Source organism: Pristis pectinata, chromosome 26 (genome assembly GCF_009764475.1).
Source record: "Pristis pectinata isolate sPriPec2 chromosome 26, sPriPec2.1.pri, whole genome shotgun sequence".
Lineage (NCBI taxonomy): Eukaryota > Metazoa > Chordata > Chondrichthyes > Rhinopristiformes > Pristidae > Pristis > Pristis pectinata.
In genome coordinates this window covers 8216214-8233589 of record NC_067430.1, presented here as the reverse complement: position 1 = coordinate 8233589, position 17376 = coordinate 8216214, and the positions used below count along the sequence as shown (strand labels likewise).

The 17376-nt window shown below is 40.6% G+C and overlaps 1 protein-coding gene across 1 annotated transcript in view; it reads left to right on the top strand.

The window, feature by feature from the left end:
• Nucleotides 1-17376, top strand: part of nphp4 (nephronophthisis 4) — a 285812-nt gene that overhangs the window by 236120 nt on the left and 32316 nt on the right. Inside the window, exons 17-20 of the mRNA XM_052039598.1 lie at nt 8759-8887; nt 12464-12669; nt 13763-13989; nt 16965-17154. Coding sequence (XP_051895558.1) covers nt 8759-8887; nt 12464-12669; nt 13763-13989; nt 16965-17154 — 752 coding nt within the window. The remainder of the gene's footprint in view (nt 1-8758; nt 8888-12463; nt 12670-13762; nt 13990-16964; nt 17155-17376) is intronic.

Genomic DNA, 17376 nt, shown 5'->3' with positions numbered 1-17376 from the left:
TTCATTCTGTACACCATCATAAATAATCATTGTTTAAAAACTATTCAAGTTTCTAGGCTGCATAATCTTAGATTTCTCCCCATTCTCCCACATTCTTGCCACTTGTTTAACATGCAATATCTATTACCAACTTCTTCACAACTCACATTCCCTCCTAGCTTTTTAACCTACTTGGAAAAGTTATATTTTATTTGTTTCACACAAGGCTTTAATATAAATTGTGAATAGTGTCATAGAAAGAGACGGCATGGAAATAGGCCCTTTGGCCCACTGAGTCCACACTGGTCAGTAACCACCCACTTATACTCATCCTGTTTTATTCTCCCCACATTCTCATCAACTCCCCCCAGAATCTACCACTTACTAACACACTAGTGGCAACTTACAGTGGCCCAATTAACTTGCCAACGTGCACTTCTTCCGGATGTGTGAGGAAACCAGTGTACCTGGAGGAAACCCGTGCAGTCACAGGGAAAACATGTAAGCGCCACACCTATGGTACTGGAGGTCAGGATTGAACCCAAGTCTCTGGCACTGTGAGGCAACCGCTCTACCATCTGCACCACCGGGCCACCAACTGAGGGCCCAGGACTGATCCTAGTGGCATTTCACTGCCACTAGGATCATTCTTTTTTGGAGATATCTAACTCACTCCCTTTGTATGTCCATTTATGGTTTGCCAGCTTAGAGCATATTGGCTCACGAGGAACACCTTGCTGTTCCTTCTTCCCTGCCAAAAAGTGTTAAGAGAAAGCTACCTGGAGGCATCCTTATTTCAGTTGCAAAATAGTAAGTGAAAGCAGAATTGTTTTAGTGCTGTAATTTTATTTTTCCTTTTCCTCTTGAAATACGACCTCCAGGGGCTAGTTATTGTGAAGCATTGAAAAAAGTCTGGAAGTTGGGCATATTCTGAGCTATGAGTAGTTCAAGATGAGGAGCAACCTGAACTGAGGGAATAAAATACAAATGCAACAAGTTTCACAGACTAGAACTTGTTTACTCCAGTAATGGGCTACTTCTGTGTTGAACAACTGCGTTCTCTCATAAGTGCCAACAAAAAAATAGACAACTCTTAGATCCATTACTGAATACACTGATGTCTTTCAGGGAAGGACGTCTGCCATTGAGCCAGTTTGACCTATATGTGATTCCAGAGCCACCAATGTGATTGACTGTTCGCTGTCTCCTCATTTTGGGCACGTTTAGGGATGGATAATAAATGCCAGTGATATCCACCGGCTGTGAATGAATAAATAAAAACTGAGTGCTGCAGTGGAATAGCACACTGTCCTTCAGTGAGCTTTGAGTCTATCCTAGTCTGGCTGATGAAATTCTGTTCTCTCTAGCAGCATGAAATACAAATTTTAAAGCATAGAACATGGAACCGTACAACACAGGAACAGGCCCTTCGGCCCACAGTGTCTGTGCCGAGTATGCTGCCGAATTAAACTAATCCCTTGTGCCTGCACATGATCCACATCCCTCCATTCCCTGCACATTCATGTGCCTATCTAAAAGCCTCTTGAATGCCAGTATCATACCTGCTTCCACTACCACCCCTGGCAGTGCGTTCCAAGGAACTACCACTCTCTGTGTAAAACAAAAAAATCCTGTCCTGCACTTCCCCTTTAAACTTTCCCTCTCTCACCTTAAAGCTATGCCCTCTAGTATTCAACATTTATACCCTGGGATAAAGATTCTGGCTGTCTACCCTATCAATGCCTCTTGTAATTTTATAAACCTCTGTTAGGTCTCCCTCCAGCCTCCAACACTCCAGAGAAGACAATCCAAGTTTATCCAACCTCACCTTATAGCTAATACCCTCTAATCCAGGCAGCATCCTGGTAAACCTCTTCTGAATGCCCTCCAAAGCCTCTGCATCCTTCCTGTAATGGAGCAACCAGAACTGCACACTGTACCTGAAGTGCGGCCTAACCAAAGTTTTATACAACTGCAAGATGATATGATTCCATTATTAGTCACATGTACATCCAAACACACAGTGAAATGCACCTTTTGCATAGAGTGTTGCCACACTTCCGGCGCCAACATAGCATGCCCACAACTTCCTAACCTGTATGTCTTTGGAATGTGGGAGCACCCGGAGGAAACCCACGCAGACACAGGGAGAATGTACAAACTACTTACAGACACCGGCCGGAATTGAACCCGGGTTACTGGCATTGTAATAATGTGCTAACCACTACACTACTGTGCCTCCCCAGACTTCCTGACTCTTATACTCTGTGCCCCTAGTGATGAAGGCAATCACGCCATACAATCTTGTTACCACTCCATCTACTTGTGTTGCCATTTTCAATGAGGTATGGACTTTGATCCCAAGATCCCTCTATACAACAATGCTCTTAAGGGTTCTGCCATTAACTGTATACTTTTCCCTTACATTTGATCTCTCAAAGTGCCTGGATTAAACTCCATCTGCCATTTCTCCGCCCATAATTATAACTAATCTATATCCTCCTGTATCCTTTGATGACATTCTTCATTGTGAACAACTCCACTAATTTTTGTGTCATCTGTAACCTTACTAACCCACCCATCTACATTTTCGTCCAAGTCGTATATCAAACAACAGAGGCCCCAGCACTGATCCCTGTGGAACACCACTGGTCACAGATCTCCAACCAGAATAACAACCTTCCACCACTATCTGTCTTCTCTGGGCAAGCCAATTTTGAACCCAAACTACTAATTCACCATGGATCCCATGCATCTTAATTGTCCTGATCAACCTACCATGAGGGACCTTGTCAAATGCCTTGTGCATGCTTTACATTCTTTAAACAGATGCAGTATGTCAGCAAATTAGAATTTTCACCCAGGAGGTGAAATATGGAGCAATAAACAAGCCGCTGGAGAAACTCAGCGGGTCGGACAGCATCTGTGGAGGCAAAGGGATGGTCAACATTTTGGGTCGAGATCTTGCATCAGTCCTGATGTACCTGACTTGAAACAGCACATACAATCACAGGGGATCAAGATGCTCAGTAAATGTATTACAAGCAAACTTGCTTATACTAAAAATAATAAATAAACCCTCCTTCCTGCTTTGTGCAGTTTAGACAGTAGTTTATATTTGTTCCTTAGGAACTTTGTCAACCATTATTGAAGCAACCATCCTGGTTATACAGCTGGTATAATGGGATGTGAATGAGGGCCTAATGTCCTTCCCTGAAGACTGCTAATGGTCTTCTCAGAGAGGGCATGGTGACCATGGTTCATACAGATGAGCCAAATAGAGTATCAACATCCCTTACTGTTCTATCAGAATTGCCATTGCCAATTATCATTGCCAATCAACAGTAGTTACCTAGGGTTGTGGCGGAAACATCCGCTTTTAACTTGCTCTGGATGCTATTGAGATGAATGAGTATCTAGTGGCTTTGTTCTGGGATTGATACAGTGCTGAAAGTAACAGCAGACACTTGAAGAAGATAAAGGAAAGAGGAATGTCCGAGATAGACACAGTAATTAACCTGAGATGTTGAGTTAGAAAATAAAAGGGAGTTGTAAATATTTATAGGAAAGTTGTTTAAATTTTGGAGCTGTCAAAGCAGAAACTTTATTTTGTTGAAATGTTTATGAATTATCTGGTATAAGATTTTGAAAAAAATAGTATCTGAACTCAAATTGATGTCTCTACCTACAGATACACATTAAAATCAGGCGCATTGCAATCATGTAAATTGAATTCTAGTTAAATCCGCTTCAATGACCATACCAAACAGAACTGTCCAACAACCAAATTAAATTCCCATGGATGACTGATCCTTCAATCAGAAAAATGTCATTATGGAAAGAATTTATGCTGTTGTGTAAGTAATTGGAAGACTGGCTGAACCAGGTTTCAATCAGGAACACAGCACTCTCCACTGATTTGAATGCTACTTTTATGCTGGTGGTTTTTCAGTTAGGGTTTCATGAGAACAATTTTCAGGAACTTTAAGAATGTCACCATGTGAGAGGAATGTGGGAATCAGCCAAGATTGTCTGACTTCTGGAAACTGACTTAAATTACTACCAGTATTGAAACATAGAAACCTAGTAATTAGGAGGAGTCAGCCACTTGGCCCTTACAGCCTTCTCCACCATTCAATATGATTGCTGCTGATAGAGTCCTAGAGCAACGCAGCACGGATACAGGCCCTGTGCCCCAACCAGTCCATGCTGACCATGGTGCCCACTCAGCTAGTCCCAATTTCCTGCCTTCTGCCCATATTCCTCTAAGCCCCACCCTCCACGTACCTATCCAATCTGACCATTCAAATTCACTGCTCTCTTCTTGCTTTCTCCCTATATCCCTTGATCTCTTAAGCATTCGAACTGTATCTAACTCCTTGAATATGTTTGATGATTTGGCTTCAACTTCCTTCTGTTGTAGAGAATTCCACAGGTCCATCAATCTCTGGGTGAAGAAATTTCCCTGAATGGTATGCCCTGTATCCTGAGGCTTTGACCACCATTGGGAACATTTTCCTACTTCTAGTCTATCCAATCCTGTCAGGATTTTATAAGTTTTAATAAGGACCCTTTCATTCTTTCAAACTCTTGTGAATATAAGCTCATACTCTCTTACATCAGCAAAAAGATCCTGCCTCAGATAAGGAGACCAAAACTACACCCAATACTCAAGGTTTGATCTTATCAAAGCCTTGTGCAATTACAGTAAGACATCCCTGCTCTGTACTTAATTCTTGTTAGTGTGAAGACCAACATCCCTTTTGCCTTCTCAACCGCCTGTTGCACTTGCATGCTTACTTTCCTTGACTGGGGCACAAGAGCACCCAGGTCTTGCTGCACCTACTCCTTTCTTAATATCTTGCTGTTCAGATAATAATCTTCCTTCCTTGTTTTTGCCACATTTATCCACATCATACTGCATCTGCCATTCATTTTCCAACACAACCAACCTGTCTGAATCACTCTGGAGTGCCTCTCTCCATCATCCTCACAGCTCACACTCTCCCCCCAGCTTTGTGTCTGTTACGTTTAATTCCCTCATCTAAATTATTAATATATATTGTGGTTAGTTGGGGTACAAGCACTGAACCCATTTGGGAAAGGAACTGTTTATATCTACTTTTCCTGTCTATTAACCAGCTCCCTATCCATGTCAGCACATTACCCTCAATTCTGTGTTTACTTTTCACATTAATCTGTTCAGTGGGACTTTATTGAAAGCCTTCTGAATGTTCTAATGCACCACGCCCACTGGTTTTCACCCATTCACTCTACTAGTCACATCCTCAAAAAAAAAACTCCAGTACGCATTCTGACTTTGATCAATCCTGTCGATGTTTTCCAGATGCTCTGCTATTTCATGTCTACTAATGGACCAGAGCATTTTCTCCATAATTCAGTTTGTTCTCCCTCCTTTTGAAATAGTGTGAGTACATGCTGAAAGAACTGATCCTGAAGCAAAAGAATGTTGGGAACTGACCACTGATGCATCCACTATTTCTTGGGTCACTTGTCGGTACTCTGGTATATTGACTATCTTGTAGATGATCAGTCTCCTAGAGCTAGACTGAATAATTTTTTACCTCTTTGGTGCTTGTGCTAAGTCAGGAAGGTCAAGTCCAGTTGAAGATATATCAGCAGAAAATTTAAACTGACAGATGAGGACAATACTAAAGGAGTGCTAAACTGCCAGAGTTGCTTTCAGATGAGATTTTGAGCTTGTAATCTGCCAGTAATCTCAAGAAGACGTAAAATATCCCATGACACTGCTGGAGGAAGTGAAGGGGAGTTACCCCTGGTGTCCCAGACATTAGTGACCCACTTCACTAAAAAAAACTGATGATTTGGTCATGATCTGTGCATGGGACCTTATTGTGCACTATTGGCTGCACTCTGATCTATATTACATCAGTCTCAGAAGAACTTTGTTCCCTTGTAGAGTATTTGATGTCGTAAGAGATATATAAATCATTGAACTCAAGCTAGTTTTATGTTCTGTCTTCTCTGTTGCCATATATTATACTCTGGTTGATCTACAGTGGTGCTGCTTAAAGGCAAAATAAAAATGCTGTTTTTTCCATAACTGCATGCCAGTGATTCAGTTTGTCATCTGCTCTCTGTGCCCTGAGCTATTTTCTTGTTATATCTCTTTTTTCTCATAACAATTTCTTTTTCTTCTGATTGTATGATTCTTACCTTACTTCTATAATTAACATATTATTGAGGGCTGCAGTATAAAATTACGTACCTAGAAATTGACCCATTTGCACAATTTTTGATGTGAGATTGTGTGGAAAAGCTTTTAAGCACATTAGATGGCACCAATGATCATTCCTAGATCAATTAGTGACTATTGGGAAATTGGCATGGGCACATTTTCCCTTGGCGCGGCTGATATTTGCTTGGTGTTGGTGTGCAGCTCATGACACTGTCTGTTGTATGGCATCCGTTTCTGGATTTACTGATTGAAGTTGGCTATTACAAATGCAACCCATGACCTGTGGTTATAACTCACAGAAGAACATAGAGCAAACAGAAGTTATATATATAAATGATTTGGATGAAAATCTTGGTGGGCTCATTAGTAAGTTTGCAGATGACCCAAGAATTGATGGAATTGTGAATAGTGAGGAAGGTTGTCAAAGGATACAGCAGGATATAGATCAGTTGGAAATATGGGCAAAGAAATGGCAGATGGAGTTTAATCCGGAGAAGTGTGAGGTGTTGCTCTTTGTGAAGTCAAGCATAAGAGAAAAGTATACAGTAAATGCAGGACCCTTAGGATCATTGATGTATAGAGGGCTCTTGGGGTCCAAGTCCATACCTCCGTGAAAGTGGCAACACAAATGGATATGGTGGGAAAGAAAGCGTATGGCATGCTTGCCTTCGTTGGTCAGGGCGTTGAGTGTATGGAAGACAAGTTGCAGCTATATAAAACTTTGGTTCGGCCACATTTGGAGTATCGCGTGCAATTCTGGTCACTGCATTACAGGAAGGATGTGAAGGCTTTCGAGATGGTGCAGAAGAGGTTCAGCAGGATGTTGCCTGGATTAGAGTGGATGAAGTATAAGGAGGGGTTGGACAAACTCGGATTGTTTTCTCTGGAGCGTCGGAGGTCGAGGGGCGACCTGATAGAAATTTATAAAATTATGAGAGGCATAGATAGGGTAGACAGAGTCTCTGTCTCAGGGTAGGTATGTCAAATACTAGAGGGCATAGCTTCAAGGTGAGAGGAGGAAAGTTTAAGGGAAATATGCAGGGCAAGTTTTTTACATGGAGAGTGGTAGTTGCTTTGAACACACTGCCAGGGGAGGTGGTGGAAGCAGATACGACATGAATGTTTAAGGGATATTTAGATGGGCAGGAAGTGGAAGGATATAGACCACATGCAGGTAGATGGGATTAATCTAATTTGGCATCATGGTTGGCACAGACATCATGGGCTCAAGGGCCTGTTCCTGTGCTGTACTGTACTGTTCTATGTTCTCAATCCCATAGCAGGACAGCAGTGGATGTGACTTAAACAGACCCCACCGGCCCATCGATGCTTAATCTGTGTGTTTGCCAGCCATCACTTTTATTTATCATCATATTTCAACCAGCGTTGCTGGGTGCCCCATAATTTATAGCAGTCCTTCATTGCTGAATGGGTACATGCTATGATTTCTGCAAACACATTGAGGTCATGTCTTTTAAGACCACGAGGTGGCTCTTGCAGCACTAGACTCAAGTGGTGTAGATGCTCACAGGGATGGTGAGCAAACATGAAGACATGTGTTCCCCACCTCCCCATGACCACTTCACCTCCATAGCTGCCATGAAAGGTGGTTCTTCAAGGCTCTAACCATCTTTCTGTGCTTCATAGTAGTATTGATGTGGCAGCTGTGATGCTTGCATTATCTGCCATTGGGAGCTGTGCATGGTTCAGGTGAAAACCACATGAATGATATCTTGCAAGTCATGCAATGGGATGTTAGTGCTGCACACAGCACCTGTTTAATATGTCATAAGACAGTGAATTCGAATTTCTAGTTCATAGAATCACATTGTGCAAATAAATGCTATTTAGATTATTCTGCCTGTGCCAGCTCTTTGAAAGAGCTGTCCACATAAACTGCAATCCAGTGTCTTGTGATTTTCCCACTTCATGTATTTGGCTAATGACCTTTTGAAAGTGACAACTGATGCAGTAACCGCACATCCCTGATCTCACATTTCATTTGAGGCAATGCATTCCAGATCATAACAACTCAATGCACATTTTCTCATCCATTCTCTGGCTATTTTTTCCAATTATCTTAAATTCTTGTTTTCAATCTCTCTCACTTCTGTCACTGGAAATAATTTCACTTTATTTGCTCTATCAAATCCCCCCCAAAGTTTTGAATGCCGCAATTAAATCTCCTCTTCACTTCTTCGCTCTGAGACTCCTGAGAGTTCCGTTACTGGAGTCTGGGGCATTATTGATGTTCTGTTAATTGTCAGATACAAAGCCAATGATTCTTATCTTCTTAAAGGCTGCTTGTTGCTGAAAGGATTGCAATCAATTTATTTTCATTGATTAACTGTTTGACTGGGAATGCTTTGATCAATGTGCACATTGTTCCAGTAGGAGAAAGTTAAAACAAGTGTCAGTGGAGGAGATTTCACTGAACAGAATGCAGTTTTAAATAAATAATTAAACTTTTCCAAAAAATATCTGAAAAAACTATTTCTCATAACAACACAGCAAAGTTACTATGGGGCTTTGGTCATTATTATGACTTTGTCTCCATAGGTCACCAGAGTGAGCTGAGGGCAAAGGGTTTTTTGCCTTTCCTTCAGTCAAAGGTCATTTCTGCCCATGACGGGATCAGTGGGTTTTCTGGTGGGAGTTTGTCTACTGTGAATGTGAGGAGACTAAAAGGTAAGTCACTGATCAAGTGTTACTCAACCTCTTTATCTGGTTCCTTTGAGTAAGCACAAGATACTTAATAATACTTGAAAAGTGTAAGTGCACTTTTACCCAGGCACTTGTATAGGCATTCTGTATAGTGTACTGAATAAATTTTATTCACATATAACACTATTAATGCATATAATGAAATAACATTCAGTTCCTTTATTTTTTGGAATTCTCCAGCTACTTTTCGAAAGCTATCCAGTTTGCCTGCTACAGAGATACATATCGCAGAAATCAGTTAAGACCTCATGATGTTGAATCCTTTCAAGTTACGATATTTATGTAACCACTTCCAGTTGTCTACTTCAAAGGTTTTTGGCACAACCAAGACTTTCTATGCATCTGTTCTTGGATCCTTTGAATTTTATTAACATCTCTCTTCCACATGCACTCCCTATATTCTATGTATATTACACTAGCCACTAAAGCTGTACATTAAACATTCATAGTAATTACCACTTTGGTTACTTATTCCCTTGCACAAGCAGACATTTGGAGCAGATCATAAGCCACCCTTGTATCCTGCTTATCTTAGAAAGCCAATTGTTCTGAGACTGAAGACAGTCTATTATTTTTAAGTCTTAAAGATGACCAATAATGAGCAACTCATTAGAATTGGAATTGGTTTATTATTGTCAATCGTATCAAGGTACAGTGATAAACTTGTCTTGCATACGATTCATACAGGTCAATTCATTACACAATGCTTTGAGGTAGTACAAGGTAAAACAATAACAGAATACAGAATAAAGTGTAACAGCTACAGAGAAAGTGCAATACAGGTAAACAAAAAGGTGCAAGATCATAAGGTAGATTATGAGGTCAAGAGTCCATCTTATTGTACTAGGGAACCAATCAATAGTCTCACAACAGCGGGATAGAAGCTGTCCTTGAGCTTGGTGGTACATGCTTTCAGGCTTTTGTATCTTCTGCCTGATGGGAGAGGGGAGAAGAGAGAATGTCTGGGGTGGGTGGGGTCTTTGATTATGCTGGCTGCTTTACCAAGGCAGTGAGATGTATAGGCAGAGTCCATGGAGGGGAGGCTGATTTTCGTGATATAGGAGCAGGAGTAGGCCCTTTGGCTCCTTGTACTCACACCCCTGTGCCATTTAATAAAATCATGGCTGATCTTTAGCCTTAAACCACTTTACTGCACCAACCATATCCCTTGATTCTTTAATATCTAAAAATCTCTCAATCCCTAGCTTCAATATATGCAGTATCTGAGCCTCCACAGCCCACTTGGGTAGAGAATTCCACACATTCTCTAACTTCCAGATGAAGACATTTCTTCCCATCTCTGTCCTGAATGGCTGACCATTTATTTTCAGACAGTATCATTTTACATTTTGAGAACATTGTATATGCTACACTGGATAGTTTTTGTTTGCTACCCAAATGTGTAGGCACAGAATGGTTCACCGAGGACGCAGCTTTATTTCCAGTAAGTGTGGCTCTGTCCTACATACATACCAGAATGCTGCCACCAATGCCATTATCTTTCAGAAACAACCCATAATACTTCAATTGTAATGAGCTGGTTTGAACCGCTATGAATGTAGAGTCTACATTAACCTTATAGACAAATGTGGCAGCTGTTTATCACACAGCAAGATTGTATGACCAGTAGAAAGGTGAATAATCAACTCGTCTGAGAGGACCTGCTTCTTCACAAACTGCCATAGAATTTTTCATGGCTGCCTGACGCATAATCAAAACCTTAATCACTTCTTGTCTTCAACATATTGACATCAAGAACCACTCACCTTCACTTCCTTCACATCCACCTTTCATGAACTCACATGCACTCTCCCATTCTTTGGGATAAATGTATGTGCCTACTTTCTCCTGGATACACACACTCTCTTCACACACACTTATGCAATGAGATGTTGTCTGTGAATGTTTAGGATTTGAATGTTCAGATTTTCAAAGGGGGAGATTTATGATATAATCTAATAATGCCAGTCCCACAAAAACTATTGCAATGGAAATGTTACCCTTGTGAATGGTATATAGGTCAAAGACATGTAAGGCTATATGAAGTTCCATTGTCTTTTCAGGTAATACATCCACCATATAGGTAATGTAGGTATTCCCGAGATTATACCGTTGGGTTTGCCATACCTAAGAGTAACAACTACTTTAGTGTTGGATTTTTCGTAGATTTTCCCACCACTGCTGGAACTTAAGTAAGATTATCATTGAATTCATGTGTGCTTGAAGTTAATGCAGATAGAGCAAGAGAAACCTTAACAAAATTTACAATCTCTTGTAATCCATCACAATTTTCCCTAATGAGGATTATCTCCCTCTTTTTTGTAGAATCAGAAGGTTTGACCATTGATACATTTGAAGAGCTATCTAATTAGTTCCACTGAAAGATGAATAGTCAGGGGAATGAAGAGCAAAAAGCTGCATGTGCTGGAAGTCTGAAATAAGTCAGAAGTTGGTATTTGTATTGGTATTGGTTTATTATTGTCACTTATACCGAGGTACAGTGAAAAACTTGTCTTACAAACTGATCGTACAGATCAATTCATTACACAGTACAGTTACATTGGGTTAGTACAGAGTGCATTGAAGTAGTACAGGTAAAAACAATAACAGTACAGAGTAAAGTATCACAGCTACAGAGAAAGTGCAGTTGCTGGAAACACTCAGCTGGTCAGGCAGCACCTGTGGAAGGAGAAGCAGAGTTAACGTTTTGGATCAAAGGCTCTTGGTCAGAACTGGGAAAGAGATAAAACAAGTTTGTTTTAAATTGCAGAGAGGGTGGTGGAGCGATGGATAGGACAAAGGGAATACCTGTGATAGAGTGAGACCAGGGTTGCTGTGGGGATAAGTTGTGGATGAAATTGTCTGGTTGATAAGTTAATGACAGAAGAGAGAGAACATAAACGAAAGAATGTAAAACTCTGTCAAAGAAATTACAGATGCTGCCTGGTTTCCAGCAGTTTCTGTTTATACTTAACATAGCAAAGGGAGTCACACTTTTGCCACTGTGAGATCAAAGTTGATCTGTGACCTAACCACATTTACCTCCTTTTGCAACATGCCACTTAAAAACTTTAGTTATTGTAAATCCATTAATCTTAGATTTAAAACTAACAATTAAAATAGCATCAATGATCACTTGTGGAAGAGAATTTCTGTTACCCTTTTCTTCTTTTCCTGAAAACCAACCTCTAATTTTTAGACTACATGTTCATGTCCTAGATACTCCAGCCAATGGAAATCGTTCTTTTCCATCTGCCTTAATATCTGAAAACATCACTCAAATCAGCCCTTAAGCTTCGAAATGACATGGAATACAGCTCAGTCATCATCTTGTTAAATCTGCCCCTCACTCCAATACATCTTTTAGTCCTTCCTCATAGTCTTGCAATCATTTTTTTCCAAATCCATTTTAAAAGTTGCAGTTGCATTTGCTTACATCACCGTTTCAGATAGTGCTTACCAAAACATGACAACCCACTGTGTTAAAAGGAAGTCATCTTATTACCTCTCTTCAGTCGGTTATCATGTACTTTTTTTCAGCTGACAGTGTACGCAGAGCACAGCGTTTGGTGGACCTAGATAGTGAGCTGGCTTCAGTCCTTTTTTCCAGAGCAAGAGTTGATAGTTTTGGGCAGAAGCAATTGGACAGTGAGGCAGAGGTTATTCGCAGACGGAAGCTGAGCCGGATGATGTCTGTTCGACAGCTTGAGTCTGGCACTCCTCTTCAGTCAAAGAGCCACATTCTGGTAAGATACACAGATTTAAGAATATCCATCAAAAAACCTTTCATCTTAAAACAAAATCTTGAAATTTTATAAAATAAGTGAACATTAATAAAAGATAAAATGATTCAGTGTTAAATGCTCTCCGAATGTTGAAAAATATTCCACAATCCAGCACTAATGATGGAAACAAGTATCCTGGGACATTTAGCAATTTACATTGATTCTCAGGACTGGATTTTGCAGCAGTAATCATGGCAAAACCACTGGTGTTCATTGTGTGACCTTGACAGCAACTTCAGGATTTCTGTGCTTGTCTTGTGTGAATCTGAAATCCTGAAGTTGTCCCCAATTCAGTGTACCTTCATAGGCCACACCGATGATGTCACTGATGTTGAAATCGGGACAGATAAACGTGACACTGTAAACTGGGATTAATTGCTGAAAATTCATTACAAGTTGAACTCACCTGAAGATTAAAAATTAAACTGGAAAAATTTAATTGGAAATTAAACTCACCTGAAGTTTGAGAAGGTGCAATTTGTAAAAAGATGCAAGACAATAGCTGGCAGAGGTAACATCTAGGGAATTGATTTAAAAGCCTGTTAATTTAAAAATATATTTTATAATCTATTTAACAGATTTTTGGTTTAGAAAAATCTTTTGAAATGTCTTAAATGGCTTGTTAATTTAAAGGACTTTTTAAAAAAAACTTTTCTCTGGATTGTTAATTTTAAAATACACTTAAATCTGTTCAAGACATCTTTGAAATCCATCCAATGGCTTGTTAATTTAGATTTTGCATCTTAAATCTATCCTACTAAAAAATTGTCCTTGTTAATTTAGATTCTTATCTCTACATTAATGGTGCCACATAAAACTTTAGTTACAAACAAGAAGCTTGCTGGGCTTCAAAATGAGGAATTTGAGCATGGCAGTGGGAGGGGGTGGAGTGTGCCTTCCCACCTGCAGTGACCTGGAATTCACTCTGAAATCCCGAGAGTCCTGCTAATTTTTATGCATTGCTGCAGGCTCTGAATTAAATTCAGAAAGTTCCCAGGTTTTCCAAACAGTCTGTGGTCTGTTCCTCCGATCAATCCTTTGTGTTCTGTTCCAGGCAAAGCGTGAGGAACGGATTCAGCATGAGCGAGACCTACAGCTCATAGAAGCATATCGTGAGCAAACTAAAGCAGAGACTATCAGCAAGATGTTATCACAGGCCATTAGTACACAGTTCACATTGTACTCCACACTTGGGAATGCAGAATTTTTTGAATTTACTCTGAAAAATCCTTACAATGTTCAACACACTGTAACAATTGAATGTGAACATCCGGAACTCAGGTATGCTGCTCTCCAGACAACGGCATGAAGTCTGGGCTCCAATATCTAACCTCTGGTACCTACAGTAAAAACACTGGCTTCCTCAGAACCCAGCTTCTTACCCTTGGCCCCAGCAGACTTGCTTCTCTAAAGCTCTTGACTTTACTTTGCTGCCATCATGGTTAAAGTTGGAAGTGGAATAGGGGAGACATAGAGCAGAGTACAGCACAGGAACAGGCCCTTTGGCCCACTGTGTCTGTGCCGATCATGATGCCAATCTAAACTAATCTTACCTGCCTGCACAAGGTCCATATCCCTCTATTCCCTGCCTGTTCATATATCACAGCTTGGTACGGCAACTGTTCTGCCCAAGAATGGAAGAAACTGCAGAGAGTTGTGGACACAGCTCAGCACATCACAGAAACCAGCCTCCCTTCCATGGACTCTGTCTACACTTCTTGCTGCCTCAGTAAAGCAGTCAACATAATCAAAGACCCCACCCATCCCAGACATTCTCTCTTCTCCCCCCTCCCATCGGGCAGAAGATACAAAAGCCTGAAAGCACGTACCACCAGGCTCAAGGACAGCTTCTATCCCACTGTCATAAGTCTATTGAACAGTCCCCTAGTACGATGAGATAGACTCTTGACCTCACAATTTACCTCGGTATGGTCTTTTTCACTGTAACTTGGTACATGTGACAATAATAAACCAATTTATCTAAATACTTTTTAAACATTACTATTGTATCTACTTCTACCACTTCGCCTGGCAGTGTGTTCCAGGTACCCACCAGTCTCTGTAAAAAAAAACCTGACTTGTAAATTTCCTTTAAACTTTCCCCCTCACATTAAGCCTATGCCTTCTAGTATTTGACACTTCCATCTTGGAAAAAGACTCTGACCATCCACTCTATATATGCCTCTCATAATTTTATATACTTCAATCACATCGCCCTCGCGCATCTGATGATCCAGTGGAAACAATCCAATTGTATCCAACCTCTCCTTATAGCTAAAACTCTGCAATCCAGGCAACATCCTAGTGAACCTCTTTGGCATCCTCTTGGAAGCTACCATATCCTTCCTGTAATGTGGCAACCAGAACTGCAAATAATGCTCCAAAGGTGGCCTAACCAAAGTTTTATACAGCTGTAACATGACTTCCCAACTTTTATACTTGATGCCTCAATCGATGAAGACAAGAATGCTGTAAGCCTTCTTTACCACTCAATCTGCTTGTGTTATCACTGTCAGGGAGCAATGGACTTGCAAGCCAAGATCCCTCTGTACATTTTGACTTTGATTCAATAAAACAAAATGTTTAAGACTTTTGTTTGAAAGGTCACATGATTGACTTGTGAAAGACGTGGCTAAGTACATGATTAGGATGGTGTTCCTCAACCATAAGAGAGCACTTCTGTTCAAACTATTGCAAGTTATTAGATAAACGTTTAATTGTTCTTCCCAGCCTTTTATTCTTTGCATCTTTTCTTTAGTCCCCAGCATTTCCCACAGGGCAAATGGGCAAATTATCTATTTATAGGCTTTATCAGATGTCTGTCTTTTCCTGGGTATGAAGTGGTGTAAAACATAAAATTGCAATTAGCCTCTCTTCCTTTTCATATGAAAATGCCTTCACTCCTGGTGAGAAATGCCATCAATTTCTGATCTGCAACAAGTGATCCTTATACTTAAATAGTGGACTGCTTTTCCCTTTGACTTAGCACATTCATTTGGTACAGCTCCAGTAGCTTGAGGCAATACTATTCTGGTGAGCAACTAGAGATGCACTGGTGCACTAGCCATCCCAGTGTACTGTATTAGAACAGCAGCACCTTGTAGTTGTGCTCCGCAGTGCTCAAGGAACACATGCTGGAGAATGGAGGACCTTCAGTTGAAACCACCCAACATTCTACTTCTCCCAGCTCAGATACAACCCAGAGGATACTAACCAAACTACCCATTCCTTTCCCTGACTGATGCACCTTAAATTCAATCTCTGGAGAATGCCTTGACAACTAGACCCTCACTTTCAGCCACCATAACAGCTTTCCTCATTCTGTTGCCTGTCTGAATGCGACTGTCAGCTTAGTTCTGAATTAGAGATCATTCCCAACAAGCTCATTTCATGGCAGATCTTTAGAAGGAGAGATGTGGGAATATTTTCAGTGTATAACCCTGAACTGGATTTGAATTCCAAGATGAAAGGCAGGTACCCCCTTTTATTTGCTGCATATCCTTGTAAAAACAATACAAATATAACCCAACATTGTGGGCTCTCTTTTTTCCAAAATGGAAGTTGTGTGTATGACTTCATAATCTGTATCCATGAGGGGACCCAGTGTACTGTATATGTGTTTGCTGATGATATAATGGGCAGCAGTGTGGATTGTGAGGAGAACACAGAGAGGCTTCAGGAGGATGTAAAAAGGCTAAGTGATTGGGCAAGAACATGCCAGATGGGATACAATGTGGAAAAAATGTCAGGGTCATCCACTTTGATATATAAAAAGGAAAGCTACGGTATTTCTTAAATGGTGAGAGTAGGAAAAGTGTTGGAGTTCAGAGAGAGCTGGATGTCCTTGATTACAAAACACTGAAGCTAATGCACAGACACAGCAAGGGGATGTCATTGAGACAGGTAAAGTGATGAGAGGGAAGGTGCAAGGAAGATGTTTTCCCTGGCTGCAGGGAACAGAATCGGGGGTCACAGTCTCAAAAAAGGAGTCGTGCATTCAGAACTGAGTTAAGAAATTCCACCCAGAAGGCAGAGAATCTTTGGAATTCTGTCGCCATGGGCTGTGGAGGCTCTGTTGCTGAGTATACTCAAGAAAGAGCTTGATACAATTTTGGATATGAAGGGAACATGTGGGATTAGTGGAGGGAAGTGGCACTGAGGTAAAAGACTGGCCAAGATTTTACTGAATGGTAAACAGCTGAATGGCTTACTCCTGTTCTTTTTCTTATATTGTTTTATTCTTGTACTGCTTCCAGTGTCATTGTGAACAGCAGAGAATGGAAGTACTTCAAGAATCTTAGCAAAGTATTGACCCCTTTGGAAGAGGATATGTTCCACGTTGACGGAGGCATGCAGTTCCCACAAATCTACCTGCGGCCCAAGGAGACTGTCTATATCCCGTTTAAATTTCAGACCTTTAGTGCTGACCATTCTGTTCCCTCGCAGGTACAATCTAATTTTGGATCTTGTAAAATGTTTTGACATCTTATTTCCTTTGTTTTGGTTTAATTCCATTTTTATTAAATTCAAAACTAATATCAAGTAAGGACACAGCCTAATATTGATTCATTGTCTCTGGTTCAACTGCTGGTCCGTGCTGAAATTGCAGACATTGATGGTTGCATCAGAAATTCTATAATAAATGAAAAATACACTTGCATGTATGTG